The 19,028-nt window shown below is 35.6% G+C and overlaps 1 protein-coding gene across 1 annotated transcript; it reads left to right on the top strand.

The window, feature by feature from the left end:
• Positions 1–1,307: 1,307 nt before the first annotated feature.
• ANKEF1 (ankyrin repeat and EF-hand domain containing 1) lies at positions 1,308–18,750 on the top strand (the record flags this gene model as incomplete). The annotated part of the gene is made up of 9 exons (XM_082670291.1): positions 1,308–1,677; positions 6,565–6,764; positions 7,541–7,690; positions 8,708–8,831; positions 12,132–12,954; positions 14,857–15,083; positions 16,271–16,434; positions 17,617–17,754; positions 18,592–18,750. The coding sequence occupies exons 1-9, from the start codon at positions 1,332–1,334 to the stop codon at positions 18,748–18,750; spliced, it is 2,331 nt and encodes a 776-aa protein (XP_082526417.1). The 5' UTR covers positions 1,308–1,331.
• Positions 18,751–19,028: the final 278 nt, after the last annotated feature.

Here is a 19,028-nt window from a genome sequence, read left to right as displayed (position 1 = left end):
TAGATAGAGGGATGGATAGATGTGTGATAATGCAAATAAAGCATGAATGGAAAAAAAAAGCATGAATGGTAGAATCTCAGTGGTGGGGATATATGGGTGTTCAACTTTCTTTATGTTTAAAAATAGTAATACTAAAATGTTGGGGGTGGAAGCTGGTCTGATCTTATCTAACCTACATTTTACAAAGATTTTTCTGGGGACTGAATAGAGAATGGGCTGTAGAGGGTTTTTGTGGAAGCAGTGAGACAAATTACAAGGCAATGGCAATGATTTGGCCTAGGATAGCACCTCTGTACTCTCTGGAATGGATTCCCAATATGTTAATGAAGTTCTGTTCCCAGAAAACGTGAAGAAACACGAGCTGGGCGTACCTAACATGGTCTACTACTTGACTCAAAATATTGTTTTTTTGAACTGAATAAACAATGAGATAAAATTACGTATTAGAATGCTCATTGCAACTTAGTGGGATTATTTATGAAAATTTACAGTTATCTCTGAACCATTTACCTACATAGTTCCCACATTAAGATGGCACAGGAATCATCCATCACATCTTTGGTATTTCCCAGGGCTCAATAGATTCCTGTTTATAAGCACCTCAAAATTCTACACATTCTTTATAACATGTTTAAGCTACTGAAATCTGTGTGGTCTCTACATTGTGAGGAACATGCTGGTACAGATCATTATAGTGGGGAGCTTGGCAATTTAATTAGCTTCACCTTCTTCATGAGTAAATGGTAAAGCTGTGTCAAGGAGGGAAGATTAAATGGAATAATAAGAAAACTGCATAGCAAGTCTAGTGTTAATTATGATGGAAGATTTGTTTTGAAATATTTTAACGTTATGCTAGCTGAATATTTTTGTATTTATATGTAATTTCTGCTTTCATGAATTAGTTGCAATAAATTATGGTAATAACGTTTCATAAGAAACAGCATCTCTTCTTAGGGAAGGCTTAAAATATTATTTTCGGGCTTCCCTGGTGGTGCAGTGGTTGAGAGTCTGCCTGCCAATGCAGGGGACACGGGTTCATGCCCTGGTCTGGGAAGATCCCACATGCCGTGGAGCGGCTAGGCCCGTGAGCCATGGCCGCTGAGCCTGCGCGTACGGAGCCTGTGCTCCGCAACAGGAGAGGCCACAACAGTGAGAGGCCCGCGTACCGCAAAAAAAAAAAAAATATATATATATATATATACATTTATTATTATTATTTAGTCAAAGTAAAGAAGACAAAATTAACTTTGAGTTATATGTTTTTGCTTTGATTTTTGTTGCTGTAATTTTTGTTTTGGTCCACAAAGGCATTTTCAAGAAGCTGGTCAAATATGGCTTTAGCAGATAAAAGACTTGAGAACCTGCAGATCTACAAAGTTCTCCAGTGTGTTCGGAACAAAGACAAGAAGCAGATAGAGAAGCTGACCAGGCTCGGATACCCTGAACTCATCAATTTCACAGACCCCGTCAATGGAAACAGTGCTCTGCACTTAGCCTCAGTTTCCAATGACATCGATATGGTCAGCTTTCTCCTGAGCCTCGGTGCTCACCCTGATGTGCAAGATAAAATGGGCTGTACTCCGACTATGAGGGCTGCAGAACTGGGCCACGAATTGTCAATGGAAATATTAGCCAAGGCAGAGGCCGATATGACTATTGTCGATAATGAAGGAAAAGGTAAGAACTCCCAGCATTTTATCCAGCAATTCACTTTGTAGCCAGAAATCAATAAAATGCATTTTTTGCTTTCCAGCTTTAGAAATGAGTTATTTATGGTACATGGTAGTGAAAGTCTAGATTCTCACTCTTATACCAAAGGACACTATCTCCCCATGATTTGAAAATGATGCAGGTATTTCTTAGGGAAGCCAGTTCTGAGAACTTTCTCATTGAAAAATAATATTAGAATTAGTCAATCTTTTTTTTTTTTAACGTGGAGAACTTTCAACATGACACATGTTAATATTTCCATAATCACAATCACCCATTGTAAAATATAAAGTCTCATTTAGAGCTAAAGATGAAGGAGAGCATCTCTTCTTTTTTACATTTTAGAACCTCGAGTAATACTAGATATAGGTTTTGCTCTCAAGAGCAATCTAATGTAGAAAGTAGTTGCATTTAGGAATTTGAGGGACAAAGGTGGATTCTGACACAAACTCCAACTTTCTAGTGTCATTTAAAAATGTATTTGAAAATATGGCAAAATTTGAGATATGGCATTTCCATGATTATTCAGGTGAGATAGCCCCACTTTCTCACTCCTCCCCTCCCAAATCCCATTTCAAGACCACGATCTGGGAGCTTCTTGTCCAAATAACTCAAGGTTCTGACAGGAGGTGACACAACCTCATGAAAATCATTAAGAAAATTACCTCCAGGCTTAATATAAATTGGTAGATTTAATCAGTTGTTCCAAAGAGTTGCTTCAAGTACAAAGCCATTAACATCAGTCCCACATTAGAGAAATGAGTCCCATTTTATAATGTTAATTAATGTTTTCTGACAGGAGCAGAGTCTGCTTTTTAACTCTCTGTGGACATGGTATTTGAAAAGTGACTTGCTTATAACAAGAGGAGAGGACAAAGAAAAAGAAGAGTTATTTAATTACTTAATGGCACCATGTAACAAAATACACTTCAGATGCACTCAGGAGTCAAATGTGTTTTAAAATGTTTTATTCTGAAAAAAAACCTCTCAACGCTCTATAGAATATCATTTCCCAAAGTGTGTGTCACGGGCCACTGAATCAGTGGGATATTGATAAGTGCTACATGCAAAATTGGTTCATTCCGCTGCCAAATTTATTAGAGAAACATTGGATAAAACAAATTTAGACATGTTTATTTTACATTTGTCATACTGACCAAAACCAGTGACATTTTCCATATTTATTTGACCATGAGATAGTTTTTTAAATGGCATCTTATATACCTGGAGTTTCATGGAAACTTCAGTACATTCAGAAGAACGGTAACAAAGAAAAGTTTACCTTCTTGAGTTTGAAACAGAGATACAAATCACAAAGAAAGCAGTCTGAGACATTTTATAGCATAAAAAACTAAAATTATAAAATGTAAGCAATCAAGGTAAAATTGGAAACGAGGTCAAATGAGTATCTGTAGCAAATGCAACAGCCATGAGGTTATCTATACTCATTCAAATTAATATTAAACCTACCAAGGTTCTGGAAGACCAAAGTATGATAAAAACAATCTGACAAATCAAATAGAAAGAATTAAAAATATAAAATGAAACTTGAAATAAATACAAAATCTTGTTTCACACGTGACCTTGTTAGTACTGCTCCCTCCAGCCTTGATTGTGGTTCATGGTATGCCTACTGTACAGAGGGCCTTGTCTTCCCATCAGTGAACCTAGCTTACCTTGCACATCCCTCAGCTCAAGGGCTGCCACTGGCCAAACTCCTTGGTTTATTCCACTGTAGTCTCTCTGCCCTTAACATCCTATTTTCCGGTGATTGACATTTGACTCACTGCACATTGTTTCAAAAGGATGAGCAAACATTTAAATGGTTAAAATAATGGAGCTTTAGAAGGATGAGGGATGTACTCTAGGTCTAACCTGTACTTTCTGTTTGAACAATTTTGCAGAATATGGAGAAGGTAACACTCTAAGCCAAAAAATTATTTGTTGTCTTAGGAAATTAGTTACAGTGTCTGGAATTATTTTCTTTAAGGGTAAAGCTGGAATAGTTCCTTGTAACACCCATTCCATTGGTTCTCCCATTTATAGGAATGCATCCCCAGTCCTCAATTCAATATGCTAGTTCTATTGTGTATACATGTTTTTCTCTTTTGTTTTTGCTTCGATCTTAGAATGTTGATTTGTGTCCTTTGTGGCTTAAATAGTCAGCATGGATAGACTTTCACTGTGTGTTGCACATGCCATCATTATAAAGTAGCCATTTCATAAGTTCCTTAAGGTCTTTGTAATGAATTCAACCTCAACTGGCACTATTTTCTAGATTTTGCTGTTGTTATTGTTTATTGCTGTTTTGGTTCACTCTTACCTACTATGACTTCTCTGTCTTTGATTTTATATTTTCAACCATGTCCTTGACCATCTTTCTATTTTTAACTGTTTGAGTAACTCTATTTTAGATGCATGTTTATAAGAGATATATTTTGGTTTCTATTTTCACATACATTGTATTTTTATTTTAATGGTAGAGTTTATCCAATTTACATTTATCTAGATGCTCCATAGGTTTGGCGTCAGAACTGTCACTTATTTTATATTATGAAAACATAATATATTTAATTTATATAAATACACAAATATGTATAAAAATATTTTCCTCTATGGTCCATGTGTTCTGTGTTTTGTTCTGCTGTGCGTATATATTTTCCTTCTCACATTTTCTAAAATTAATGGTATGTTTTTAGTTCTTTTAATGGCTAACTGGACAGCGTTACATATACTTAATACTCTGTTTATTGAATTAGCACTTTAAACAGTATTCATTAATATTTCTCTATGAAAGATGAGATTGGTACAAGAACCCTTCCTCTCACCTCCTTTACCTCCCTTCCAGTACCTAATTTTAGTACATTAAAATCATTTTAGTTCTTTCAGTGATTCTTTTCATACCTTTAAATAATAAGCATCTATCTCTTTACCTGTTTTAAATAATATCTCAAACTCCAGCAGTAAAAGATAAAGAAAATCAAATGATTACACTGTCTCTCCTTCCCTCTCTTCCCTCCAAGTTTTGTTAAATTACATTATTATTTCTACATTACTGTGAATTACAATATTATTTTCTGTATCTAGAATTCCTAAGGTGATTGAACTTTGGTTCAGTGGTTGAAGGGATTCAACATCTATCAAGCGTCTTTTAGTCACATATTCTCTGTTGATCCCCTGTTAGACTCATTTTTGTCATCAAGTAGTTTAGCTCACTCCTTTGGGCTTATATCTTTTGATTTCTTGCATCTTTAAACTTATTGTCCATCACTTTTATATATGAACAATACCTTGACTGAGTATTAAAAATTCCCTGTTTTCTATTCCAAGTGACATTGTAGAGCTCTTTTGGTTATTTTCTAGCACTGAATGTTGCTGTACCAAAGTCTTGCAGCCAGCTTGACTTTTTCTCTTTAGAAATGACTTGAATTTTTAACTGGATGCTCACAGGACACTTTCTTACCTAGCTTTACCTAGGCACCATCTTATAGATTGTTCTTAATCAATTTTTCCTGAGACTCAGTATACTCTGTCAGATCTAGGTTTTTCCTTCAAGAGAGTTTTCTTCTATTATATCTCTCCATTTCTTTCTGTTCCATTTGTTCTTTTATTTTTGAATACCAATTACATACATGTTAAATATTCTTTGCCTCTCTAGAACATTTAAACTCTTGCATCATTTCAGTTACATTTTTCTTTCAAGTTCTTTCAAGTTTTTCTTCCATGTCCCTGACCATGGTTTTGGCGATGTCTGCTCTCCTTTTTCCTGCTTCCAACGTGAACCACTTTCATTTCCTTAGTGGTTTTACAATATTTTTCTCTACCATTTCTTTTTTTAAGCTTTGCTTGCTCAAATTCAACTTTTCCTTCTATTTATCTTTTATTGTCCTAGAAGTATTTATTATAGGTTCAGTCTAGCTTTGCACTTTTGTTTCAGAAAAAAATGTATTTGATTTCTTTGTTGTCATGGAAATGGGTCAGTCAATAATTTTCATGTCGTATAGTTTTTTGAGTATATAATTTTTGCCTATGTTTGTCATCAAGTTTCTTTCCTTACCTTTCTTTCAGTATATTTTTTCATAGGTCACATGCTGGTTTCTTGTTGATTATTGTTCCTCTTTGAATGAAGCCTCTTTTTAGAGTCAAGTCATTACAAAGTCAGTCTGAAGTTTGACTGCTGTTTACCTGACTTTCTTACCAGGGGAATATAAACAATACCCCAGGTCTGTAGTACATTTTTGACATGGGTTATGTTGAGGGTCTGTATGTCACAGGTGCTGGGTATGAAGATTTAGCATTTTTCTCTCTTCAGTAAACAAAATGATTTGCCAAAATGTCAGAGCCCCTTGCCATCTAGTTTTTCTTCTCACTGCTACTGTACAGACAGCCTGCTTCCTATAAACATGGCTGGTCTGCACATTTCATCATTATGTACCATCTCCTTTGCCACTCTGCAGTTTCAGAGGGGATCCAGGGATCCACCAATAGTCCTCTGGCACACACACCCCTGTATATTCCAAGAAGGGACACTGGGGTATAGACTGCAGGATGCCAAATACCCAGGGTCAACCGGAGCTCACATCCCAGCACTCAAATTCTTCCCAAACAAAGTCTTATCACATTTTGGTTATGATTGTTTTCTGGCTCTTATATGAGGTTGGGTTTCTTTTCTGGTATCTCTGTCTTGGTGTTTCAGTTGATTTCAGAGGGAAAACCAAGGCATAAACATCTTTGCTCTATCACCTTCAGCTAGCTAATTATGAATTTGTAAATTATTGTTTGTTCCTTCCTATGTGATCCAAATATAGAGAGACTACTAATTAAGTATTCTTTGGGGATTCTATTTTTCTACAGGTATTTTGTTTTACTGCATTTTACCTACTAAGAGGCATTATCGCTGTGCACTGATTGCCTTGGAACACGGTGCAGATGTCAACAATTGTACCTATGAAGGAAAGCCAATATTCCTTAGAGCTTGTGAAGAAGCACATGATGTTAAAGATGTGTGCCTGACATTTTTGGAAAAAGGAGCCAATCCAAATGCTGTCAACTCAGTATGACTATTCCTGTGATTATAAATATTCCTTTTTTCAATTATAGAAAAAAATTTCAATACACTAATAATCTCTATTAGTGTATTTTTTCATTTGAATATGATAAAATTATCCTGTTAGTTTAGACTGTTCATTTCTGTTCAAAATACTTTAAGATGATATACTTTCATCATCTTTATATGGCATGGCCATGATTCTACAATCTATTTCCTAATTATGTTTGGAAAATTGGTATTTATTATGTATAATGTTAAAAGATCATTACAGGAAATAGAAAAGATATTACTGATGCCTAATAAAAATTTATCTTCTTCAAAAGAAAATATGTAGTTCTGCTGTTCCCCTTAATCATTTTGCTCCCTCTCCTCATTTGGCTAATTTTATTCAGTTTTCTTATCTTTTAATTGTCATTTCCCAACAATAAAAATAGATTTTCTTCTCATTGGAAAACACCTATAGCCTAATTTTAGCATGTGTTTTACCCTCTTTTCTCCCTTAATGCTCTACTTTCTTTACAAGAAACTGCATTTTTCAGCATGATGTTCTTACAGGGACTTTTGGTGTGACCTTGACTCTGATTTTAGAATTCTACATTTTGGACACTGACCCATTTTACTGGCTTCATTTTTCCTATTTGTTACGTGAAACCAATAAAACTGTACAGAACTGAACGTGTCAGTGTGACTCTAAGGCCAAATGGATTTAGACCATATTTATACGGAATATGTTATTTAGTATGACAGGGATAAACAGCATCTGATCTGTTTCACGTCCAGTCCACAGGTCGCACGGCTTTAATGGAAGCATCAAGAGAAGGAGTGGTAGAACTAGTTCGAGGGATATTGGAAAGAGGAGGTGACGTGAATGCATTTGACAATGACAGACATCACGCCGCACACTTTGCTGCCAAAGGAGGCTTTTTTGATGTAATAATCTACTCTTTGCTTTAAATTTTGTTGCTAAAAATATTCTCTTCTTTTTCTCAACATCTTAAAATATCATGTAGGTTACACTGATAGAATTTTTTCTGAGTTATCATCTTGATTTTCCAAAATAATTCTAAAACTATATTTTAAACCAAATATTAACCTTCAAAATATATTTTAGCTCTTTATTCAGTTTTATCTGCTTGCTAACTTATTCTTTTAATATTGCTAATAATGTTTTTCTATATTTTTAATTATGACAGCTTAAAGGTTTTGCCAACTGGGATTACTCCATTTTATGACTCCATTACACATTAGAATTTTCACAGTGGGGAGAACAATGCCAATATACTCATCTCCCTGATGTTTGAGGCATCTAATGACTCATCTAAATTTTTAACTCTAAGTATTCTTATTATCTGGATATATCAGCAAAGGATATCTCATAGGTACAGTGATATTGCAGAAACAAAATAGAAATCGATGCTATCCTATTTTTTTAAATTCTGAATTATATCTAAAATTTCTTTACTGAGTTTTTCTGAGTTTTAACATAATTATCTTTACTTTTGTCATAGCATCTCTTCCCTGCAATAAAAGTATATATCACAGTAGAAGTCACATCTGTTTGGTAAAGAATTTGCTCCCCTGATGATGCTTGCCATAGTCTGATGCTTTCTAAAATTGCCTAAATTTACTTCAAAACAGTAGTTCCCCAGCTGAGTATAGAGTTTTCTATACTCTAGATCAATGTTGTTTGATAGAACTTCTGGCAGTGATGGAATTGTTCTGTATCTGTGCTGTACAATGTGGTACAATACACTACACTTGTGGTTTTTGAGTACTTGAACTGTGGCTAGTGGAAGTAAGGAACTGAATTTTTAAAATTTGTTTTCTATTTAATTCATTTTAATTTAATTCAAATTCACACTCTGGATAGCACAGGTCTAGGTCCCAGTTTTCATTCAGTAAATGTACATTCCTATTCCTCTACAATATCCACTATTTATTTTGCAGATATTGAAGCTTCTCTTTGCCTACGACGGAGACATGGGGCTGATTGCAATGAATGGCAACACACCACTTCATTATGCTGCTATGGGTGGTTTTGCAGATTGCTGTAAATATATATCTCAGCGAGGTAAAATGGTCTACCAATTTCATGCCTAAAGAATTTATAATTTTCCCTCACTGTAGATGAGCAGAGAATTTCAGCCTGTCAAATGTCAGTTGCTTATCTCACACATATATGTAGAAAGAAAATTAAACTTTTTTTCTTATTTACCTTCTGTTAAATCATGAATCTGGCCTTGAAGGTGATAAAAATTCATTTCTCAAGTATTTTTAGGTTATTATTAAAAATCTAAAGAGAATTGTTTATGAGTCAACCAATTATTAAGATGCTTATAGTTATTAAATTCCTATTTAAAAATGTAAATATCAATCTAAAAAAAGACAAACACTAGACACCATGTCTTTTAGTTTGCATTCTTAATTATTTTATTTTTAAAAAGGTACTATCATGTCAAGTTCATAGATAACATTTCTGGGTAATTTTAAATTATAGAGGAAATATTTTGGGGAGAAACACATGAAATAAATGAAAAATTTCATGGAACATTTGGAATATAAGTAATATTTATTATTTTAGATTTTTCTGTAGCTTTCAAATAATTATTAACTTAGGAATATAAACTATGTTTTGTATAGCTTAATGTATTCCTTAAAATAGTAATATTAGCCAATTAAGTTTAAAGATTTGGATCTATTTGGTGTTAATTACATGCTAATTAAATGTACATTCAAAGTTATTAACTCTTTGTTAGAGAGGGAGCTGCATTCTGCTGAATGTTACGGTAGTGTTTTTTTTTTTTTTCCAGTTTATGAGAAATGGGCAGAAACTTAAAGTTCAACAACTTTATAATAGAGCAGAGAAAGTGTTTTTATTTTCCTGTCTTCTACAGAGGAACAGAAATTTTGAAGTCACTGGGATCTGAGAGAGCCTATACTGTAACCACTAACGTTATAAATAAGACTAACGTGCCTGCATAACTAATGGTGTAATAACTGGTCCACTTTGACTTTTTTCACGTTATACAAAGCTCACATTCTTTCCCCATTCCCCTAAAATACAAAGCAGATAAAGGAAAATATATCAACTGCAATTTTTGCTGTCATCAACTGTCTCATCAGTCTTATTTTCAAAGCTGTTACCATCAGCAGATTATTCTGACACTTCATTTTTAACATTGTGTATTTCTAGAAACTAAAGATCTGCCCAGATTGAGACAAGCTTCTTCAACTTTAACATGCTGATTCCTTTCTTATTGGGACAAACATCGCCCAATATATACTCTACCATTTATGTACTCCTGGGATAAAATCAGAGAAAGCAAATTGAGAAGTAAAGAGCCAGAGCCTGCCAAAGGCCTTGCCTGGTGATGCAGAAAAGTTTCATCCTCCTGGCTGGCTCACAAGACTAGGCTGTGTTTCTGAAATAAATGTCTGAAAATGTTCTGAGTTCTGTAGCATGTTTGGAAGTACAACCACCAGATCCTATGTGGGTGACCTATTTCCATACCAGGCAATTGCTTATCTAAGGCAATCAGAGCAGCAAGAAACCATTGGTCACGAAATGCTCATTTCTGAGTAAACTCCCTGAGTGTAGCCTCTTTTATTCTTAAATGTGAGGGCTGGATTCCTTTCCCACATTAAACTACCTTCCTCAGTATGCTCCTCTTTTGTCCCTGATCTTGTCCCTAGAGTAATTTACAACTCCCTGTAGGCAGTGTGAGGCCAGATCCAGGGGAGAGGAGGGGAGTTTGGAATAGTTCTCCTGAAGCCCCTGTTCAGGGTTCTCCTTCTCTTGGGCCTTTTGCCAGCAGTCAGCTGAAAGTTGAGTATCTCAGCCACAGAGGCACATAAATCACAAAGGGAATGAATGAATCTTTATTTACTAATGATAAAAGAGGAGACAAAATCAAAGAGAGAAGAAAATGCCTTCATATCTTTAAGCTGGGATGTTGGCGTCTTTTATCCACACAAAATTTCTAACAGGGAGGAAACTGGGAGCAGAAGAAGGCAAGATAAAGCCGCTTTAAAACCCTTTGATCCTTAGTGCTGGGCTGAATATAGGAGTGGATTGGGAGATGGTAGATAAACCCCCAGACACCCTGAATAAGCGAAAAAGCTAAATAAAAACAGCATACTCAAGATGACTATGGAATTATACTATGTAATTATTATGCTGTGGAATTATACTGTTGAGACCAGTCTCAGGTCCCTTTCCCAATAAGTCACTATTCTTCAAACTGTCCAATATAAAAATTTTAGAATCTTTATTGCTCCAATGCTCTTTTTGAGTTTTTCTATCACTAGTAAAATTATCAGCCTTCACATAAAATTTTAATTTTTGACAATGCCATAGGAAGTGCTAATGTTGAAAAACACTGGTAATTAATTTTCTTTTTGATAAGGAATAAAACTATAAAGTGTTGGAGGGACGGGTTTTATTTTTGCATTCGGCGACCTTTACATTTTGGATGCTAGAGATACTGAGGTTAGAGAATCTTTTTTGATTATCTGATGCTTGCAAAGCAACAGAAGAGCCTTCTAGATTCAAAACACTAGAAAGAGCATCTTCATAGTCTGACTTATAATGGGTTTTTAATGTCTCCAGACATTTATTACAGACAACACAGCCTTCTTGATAGCATTAAGTAGACTCCTTGATGCATTCAGAAAAGTTTATTTCTTTGGAGAATGCTTACATATAATGTTGGTCCCATCATTTTAAGTAAGGGTCCAAAAAGGAAAACGAATTTTAATGCCTAATTGCACAGTTCTTATTCTTTCACGTTTGATGAACAAATTACTTTTTCTTCTGTTAGGCTGTTCACATGACCTTACTGCAAAACAGCAGGTCAATATAAATTACACTAACTTCATGTAGAATACAGTTAAAGCATAGTTTAAGATTTTACACAGATTTAGTCATAATCGTTCAAAAGAAGCAGGTGTCAGTTATCATCCTGAGTTCCTAAGGTCCTATTTAAGCTGTTTGAATCCAGCTTCCTTCCAAATTCAAATGTCACCCTTACTCTTTCCCACTAGTCAGGAAGCCTCCTTAGCAAGTATCCCAATATGATATTTGTTTCAAATATCTATAGGGATTAATGTCCTAATCCTTTGGGAAAAGATACTATCAATAGGAAACATATCTCCCTCAGAATTCACCAAAGTAAAGCTCACGGGAAAAAAAAAAAATCATAGCTTAATTTTGTAGTTATAAGAGCTAAATGTGCTTACCTTTATATACAAGTAATTTGGGGAGCAACTTTTGATTAATCACTAGAAACTTTAAAAACTGTTGGATGCATGTCATTTGTGGAGTCATGCAGATGCCTTGGCACCATTATAATCATGATGCTTCCTGTTTTAGGATGTGATCTGAAATGGAAGAATTTGGAGCATAAAACGCCCAGGGCCTTGGCTAAGGAAGGCGGCTTTAAAGCAGCCACCAAAGAAATACGGCGGGCGGAGCAAATAGCTAATAAACTGGCCCGGCCAGGAGCCCAAAATCCGAATCCACAATTGTACCTGAAACTTCACGATTGGTCCATAGAACATGAGAATTTCCTTCGGGAAGCCCTTTCGTTTGTGGACAGGGGCGATGGGACAGTCACCAAGGAAGACTTTGTGCTGGCGCTGGAGGAGAGGCAAGATTTTATGAGCTCAGAACAGATAGCTACCATAGCTCAACTTCACGAAAAAGTCCGGGGCGGAGGGGTCAACATTAACGATTTCTTTAAAGGAACCAAATACTTAAGCAAGTCTTATGTCCTGGGATCCTATGGACCTAAGAAAATTAAAAAAGGGATGGCCAAAAAAGCCAAAAAAGGCAAGTTTGTTTTACCCTTCCCAATCTGCATCATCCCTGACCACGTGTTTCCACGCCAGAGCGAAGGTGGGCTGCCTTGTTACATGATTGAAACCTACAAGCATGTAACTGATTGCAATCGCTTTAACCGAGATCATCCACCCGAACATCCCATTCAGGATGACTCTGCTTGGTACATTGACGATCCAGGGAAGGTCTTTTCAAACATTAATTTTATCACCAAGGCGGGAGACCTGGCATCTCTGAAAAAGGCGTTTGAATCAGGAATACCTGTGGATATGAAGGATAATTATTACAAGACACCCCTAATGACTGCATGTGCCAGTGGAAACATAGATGCGGTCAAGTTTCTTCTTGAAAAAGGGTATGACTTTTGGTTGAGTGAAATTTAGATTTTTGGGAGCCTTCACATTTCAAGGAAGGCTAAGACACATTCAGCTCCAGAATTTAAGTAGTGCAAGAAAGGGCTTCATTCCTGAAGTCCAGATCACAAATAGATCCTATACTGGGAACCAGGCTAACGGAACATAGGAGTGTGTGTACACAAAGACCGTTTGCCAATAACAGCTATGCACAAAGTGAAGGCCAAGAAGTTTTCTCTCTGAGGGAAAACAAAGCCTTCTGATTAGGTATCCCTGGCCTCCCAAGACAATTTAATTTGGTCTCAGAGCTTTACCTACATGATGTGGAGTTGCTTTTTATTTTATTTTAAATTAAAAACAATCTTTTTATTGTGGTAAGAACAGACAGCATGAGATCTACCCTCTTAAATTTTAAGTGTAGGGTACAATATTGCTAACTATAATCACTATAGTGATTATAATATTGTAGAGCAGATCTCTAGAACGTACTCACTTTACATGGAGTCATTTTTAAATCTGTCTCTTTTTTCTTTCTTTCTTTCTTTTTTTTTTGGAGGGGATCCCAACAAATTCAAGCAATTTGTTGGTAGCCATAATGACTAAGCACCATTTCATTCCCCTTTCCTTGGTTCATTTGTAAATATCTTTAAAATAACAAAGCATGACATTTAGTTTAACTTTTAAATCTAAAGCAATTTCTCAGGCTTAAGTCCTTCTTTTTACCATTGCTGAATAACGTGGGGTAACTTTCTTAACCTTTTTGTGCCTCAGTTTTCTCATTTTTATAACGGGGTTCTAATGGAACTCAGCTCACAGGATTTGTTGAAGATTAAATGAGTTAAAATATGTAAAGCACTTAGTAGCCCAGTAATTGCAGACTTGATAAAAGGTATTATTGTTATTATTACTATAATGTTTAACTTCAAAGAAGGATTTAAATGTGTTTATTATAGAGAGGGAGTATAAAGCAACTAATGACAATGTGAAGTGTTGGGCAGAGAATTTTTAAATAGGACTAAAATTTTATTTTATCTTTTCATAGTTTCTGGATGATATATTGCTTTCAATAAAATCAAAAGAATTAATTTTGATTTGATTAATTTTCTTTTTTCATTTAATATTGGAGTATAGTTGATTTAAAATGTTGCTCTAGTTTCAGGTGTACAGCAAAGTGATTCAGTTATACATATACATATCCATTCTTTTTCAGATTCTTTTCATATATAGATTATTACAGAATATTGAGTAGAGTTCCCTGTGCTATACAGTAGGTTCTTGTTCATTATTTATTTTAAATATAGTAGTGTGTATATGTTAATCACAAACTCCCAATTTATCCCACCCCCTCACCTTTCCCCTTTGGCAACCACAAGTTTGTTTTGGAAGTCTATGAGTCTGTTTCTGTTTTGTAAATAAGTTCATTTGTATCATTTTTTGATACAAAATTTTGATACATTATAATGCTTAAAATTTTAATAATGAAGGTGCATTTAAAAATTCATAACATACAGAGAAAGTAGATACAAAATGAAATAATATAACTTTTCTGTTTCCTGTTAGCTTTGATCTTTCATCGGATCCAGTTTTTCCCTGATTTTAATGATGCAAAATTGTAGCCCTTAGGTTACAATTGTAACCTAAGGATCTAAGGGTTAAAATTGTAACCCTTAGGGTCTAAGCACCTTTTAAACTAAACAAAATGTATATATACACAAAGTTAAGACTGTTATAAAATGAAGGACACAGGTCAAGAAAAATTATGGCACAAATTTAACTTGACCCAAACCTTCCTTGGTTTTCAGTTGAAAAACCTGATAAAACTATGATATCTTCCTTAGCATTTTTATCCTCTAGTGCTTGGAATAACCCATATTTTTAGCTCATGCATCTACCTCATTTTACAGGGCTAACGTCAATGCAACAGATAATTTTCTGTGGACTCCGCTTCATTTTGCATGCCATGCCGGCCAACAGGATATTGTTGAGCTTCTTGTTAAATCTGGAGCCGTGGTAGATGCCCTTTCAATCAACAACTCAACTCCCTTAAGTAGAGCCATTGAGAGCTGTAGACTGGATACTGTAAAATACCTACTTGATATTGGTGCTAAATTCCAGCTGGAGAATAGAAAAGGCATGTGTTCTCATTATGGGTGATTAGGGTTAGAAAAGGAGGATTTATGTTAGATTCCAAACCCGTTTAAATCTATTCTTGTAGGACCACATTTTCCCTTGAGTCACTGCTGCAAAAACAAACCTGAGTAAATGTTATGGAACTTTATCGTATACACAGTGCTTCTCAAATCATTGGTGTGAAAGAACCAGTTCTTTACGTTGGTGATCCATTGTGCATGGAGACTTTTGCAAAATACAATGAAAATGATTTAGAAAAATGAAGAGGAAAAAGCCCATAAAATACAAGTCCAAACTTTTTTTTTATCATTGGATTCAAATGACATAAAATTGCTATAAAAATTTCTAAATGTAAAAAAACATTTACTCTTAATCCCTGTATTTATTTCACTGTGGCTGTGTAACCATTAGTTTGTAGACTGACACCAGTCTGCAGATCACATCATGAGTCATCACTTTGTCTTAACAGTCAATTCCTAATAATCGGCATAGTTTGAAGCCTCTGTAGACTTTGGATTCCTTCTAAAGTTGGACAAATCATTCCTGAATTGAGGCTCTTTCTAGGAAGTAAATGGGAAGCCTACCTATGTCATAAATATCCCATGTAAATACGTGGAGGTGTTATTTTCTTAGAGTGGAACCCATTGCTTCCTTTGGATCTGAAGGAACTTTAGTATCTCTGGCTGCTTCAGGCTGCCTCTGAGTCACAGGTAATATTGTTAGGCCTGCCTGAGGACGTTACAGGTGTCATAATACCCAGCAATCTGCATAGAGCACTTGAGACCTCCAGTTTCCCAGGCCTTTTTGAATACACCTCCTTCCATCATGGGAAGGGGAGGACAATGTAAAATTGTCACACACAAAGGAATGTGTGCACTGTGGGGAGAGAACCAGCACTCAGATATTCAAAATGTAATCTACCACTATTTCCTATCAACTTTTTAAGAAACATGCTCAAAATAATTAACAAGAATAAATGGTTTTGCTGGTAAATGGCACTCTAAATGATGAGATTGTAGAGCTGGTGCCACCTTAGAGAGTATCTGATCCAGCTCTGTGACTTTATACATACCATTCACTTCAGTAATCACCCTTGGTACTGCATGCTTAGAGCTGATGTGCTGAGATTTTGCTACATGGTTTATTATTAATCTGTTTAATGAAACTCTGAATTTATGTTTTGAGCAGGGCATAGTGCCATGGATGTTGCAAAGGCTTATGCTGACTATAGAATAATTGGTTTGATTAAGGAAAAGCTGGATAACTTGCCAAAACCAGCAGAAACTCAAAAAGCAAAAGGCAAGCCACTGCTTAAAGTGAAGACTGAAGGCCCTGAGATTAAGAAAGAAGAGGTATGAAAAGCAGTTGACCTCCCATTAGTAACTGGTGGGGCTGCGGCACCATTTACATATTGTTACAGGACATGGGCAAATAATACGCAGTCCATGTTTTCAGCACCATTATGCAATAGTATTGAAGAAATATCTAGCAAGAAAGTTCCTGTTACTGAAAAGCCTAAAAAGTACTCATTGCAAACAGAACCCACACAAAAACCAGTTGGTTCAACTAAATACCATTAGAAAGTTGGAAAAAATAACTGGTATTGGATATGTATACACTCAGACCTGAATTATACAGATTTGATGGGATGGCCCCAAAAGGGGAAGAAGAGTAACCCTTATAAGAAATGAAGTAAAACATGATTTTCCTTCATTTTGGTTTCATAATCTTTCACTACCCACCTTACCACCCCACTCTCAAAGAATTTTAATGATTACTATGAACCCAGGGATATGTAACTTGGATATCCTGCAAAATAACTCTAGAAGGTTTTAAAGGTGTCAAATTGTCCCTGGTAATCTGGAATGGTTTGGGTGCCTCTAAATTAGCAGCAGAAGATCGAGGTTGTTGTTTATGGGGATTTCTGAGACACCAAGAATTTGTCATTCATTAGCAGGAAGCTTTAAGTACATTTCTAGACTGAAAGCTTCTTTTAGGGAAGCAGATGGATCCCTAGAGATCCTTGGCTGACATAGGATACGGGATGAAATTCAGGAAGGAAAAGCTTTAATGCTATCAAATTAGAAAGGGTTAGAGAAATGTAGGTGGTAGGAAGTAGATAGAGTTGAAGGGATGATAGGCAGACAATAGAGAGTAGTAAGCATAGAGGAAGAGAGTAAGGATGGCCAGAGGTGAGGGAGGATTGATCAGCTAAAGCTCCTGATACATGCACCATTATCATTTTGGTAGGAATACACCCTTCTGATTAATAATGTCCACAGGTCAAGGATGGATATCTGAAAAACTTTTGTGATCTGTCACTAATACTAATTAAATAAAGTTAAACGAGGCAAACGAATGATCTCTCCTCACTCAAAATTATAATAATATTCTATTTCATTTCAAATTATAATTTGTATAGTAGCATTTTTAGTTTTTTCTGGCTTCAGAGTAAGATGCGGAACAGCAAATAATGTTAGGAAGTATATATAGGTTTTTGCAATTGACAGGTTTTTTTTTGGTCTTGTTTCCAGGAGCCACTTTCATCAATGTATACTGTACCAACCATAGTGGAGAAAAAGAAGGTGCATAAGGATAATGTGGCTTACCTCAATTCATTGATTACCAGTGGTTATACCAAGAAAGTGGATATCACATTTATTCCACAGAGGGTAAGTACTTTAGAAAGATCATAACATGGTATAAACTCATGATGTCATTTTTCAAATACTTTTTATGCAGAGCACCCAAATGTCCTTATCTTTTCTAGTTATTATTTGGAGGTGTCCTTTTTCTAGGTCCTACTACTTCTGACTAAGTAAGTCCAACTTGTATAGCTTCCAATATCTGGTATTACTCTTTTCTGTATTAACATTTTAATTTTCCTTGAACAATTGAAATCTTCTTCAGTTAGTGCCATTCCTTATAGCCATGTAGTCACCGAGTTCTATAGATACTTTCTCTGGGTACACCTTAGAGCCCAACCCTTCCTCTTTTTACACACTATCACCATCTCACTTGGGAGTTTCATACTAATCAAGACTGGATTTATTCAGTGGCTTCCTTAAACATCTACAATTAAAAAGGTGAAGATGTCTTTGGAGAATAAGAGTGGTCTTGACAATGTGCATCAAGCCATGCTGAATAAGAGACCACCAGCTCCTTCTGCCCTCTACTGTGAAAATAATTTTGACTTCCCCATGAGACATAAAGGCAGTAAACCCAAACTATCTATTAACTCCATTGCTTCCTGGTTTTGACATCCTAAAAATGATCAGCAGCTGGCCTAAGGGTCATCAGAGAGGTAACTGAAGAGCATTTCAGTTGTCCAAATAGTCACCATCAGAAACAGCGATGCCCACATAACCAAAAATGTTGTGTAAGAGATAAAAGAGATTTAGAAATAAATTTGATAGTTTTAAATTAACCATCTTGAAGATTGTCTGGATATTGGCATGTTTATTGGCCATCATATTCACACCTGCTCTGGATGTGGTTGTTTATTTAAGATCTGGAGTCCCAAAGCCACCACAGCAGAGCTGATCAGGAAGAGAGAACTGCGCCGGGAGCGGTTCTCATACGAGGTAGATTTTGATGACTTCATGATGCCCTTTCAGAAGCACATCACAGAGAAAGCGCAAGCATTGAAAGCTGCCTTCAAGACCTAAATCACAGCAGTTGCTTCTTGGGATAAACATTTTGAGGCCCAGGGACCAAACGTTGGAGAAAGTAGATATTTCCATTAAAGCCAAAACAATCCACAAGTAACCAAATATTTGTTTTTGCTTTAACAGCTATAAATATTCTGAGCTGTCTAGAGAAGGTGTGTTTTATTTTGCAATGAATTGCATGTTATTCTGCATAAATCTCCCAATTTCCCTCAAGAATGTAGTAGAATACATGGCATTTTTTGTTATAAGCATAGTGTCATCGTCAAAGAATTTAC

This window comes from Grampus griseus (genome assembly GCF_964374135.1).
Source record: "Grampus griseus genome assembly, chromosome: 14".
In the NCBI taxonomy this organism is placed as follows: domain Eukaryota; kingdom Metazoa; phylum Chordata; class Mammalia; order Artiodactyla; family Delphinidae; genus Grampus; species Grampus griseus.
The sequence above is the reverse complement of the archived record's forward strand: the minus strand, read 5'-3'. Positions and strand labels throughout refer to the sequence as shown.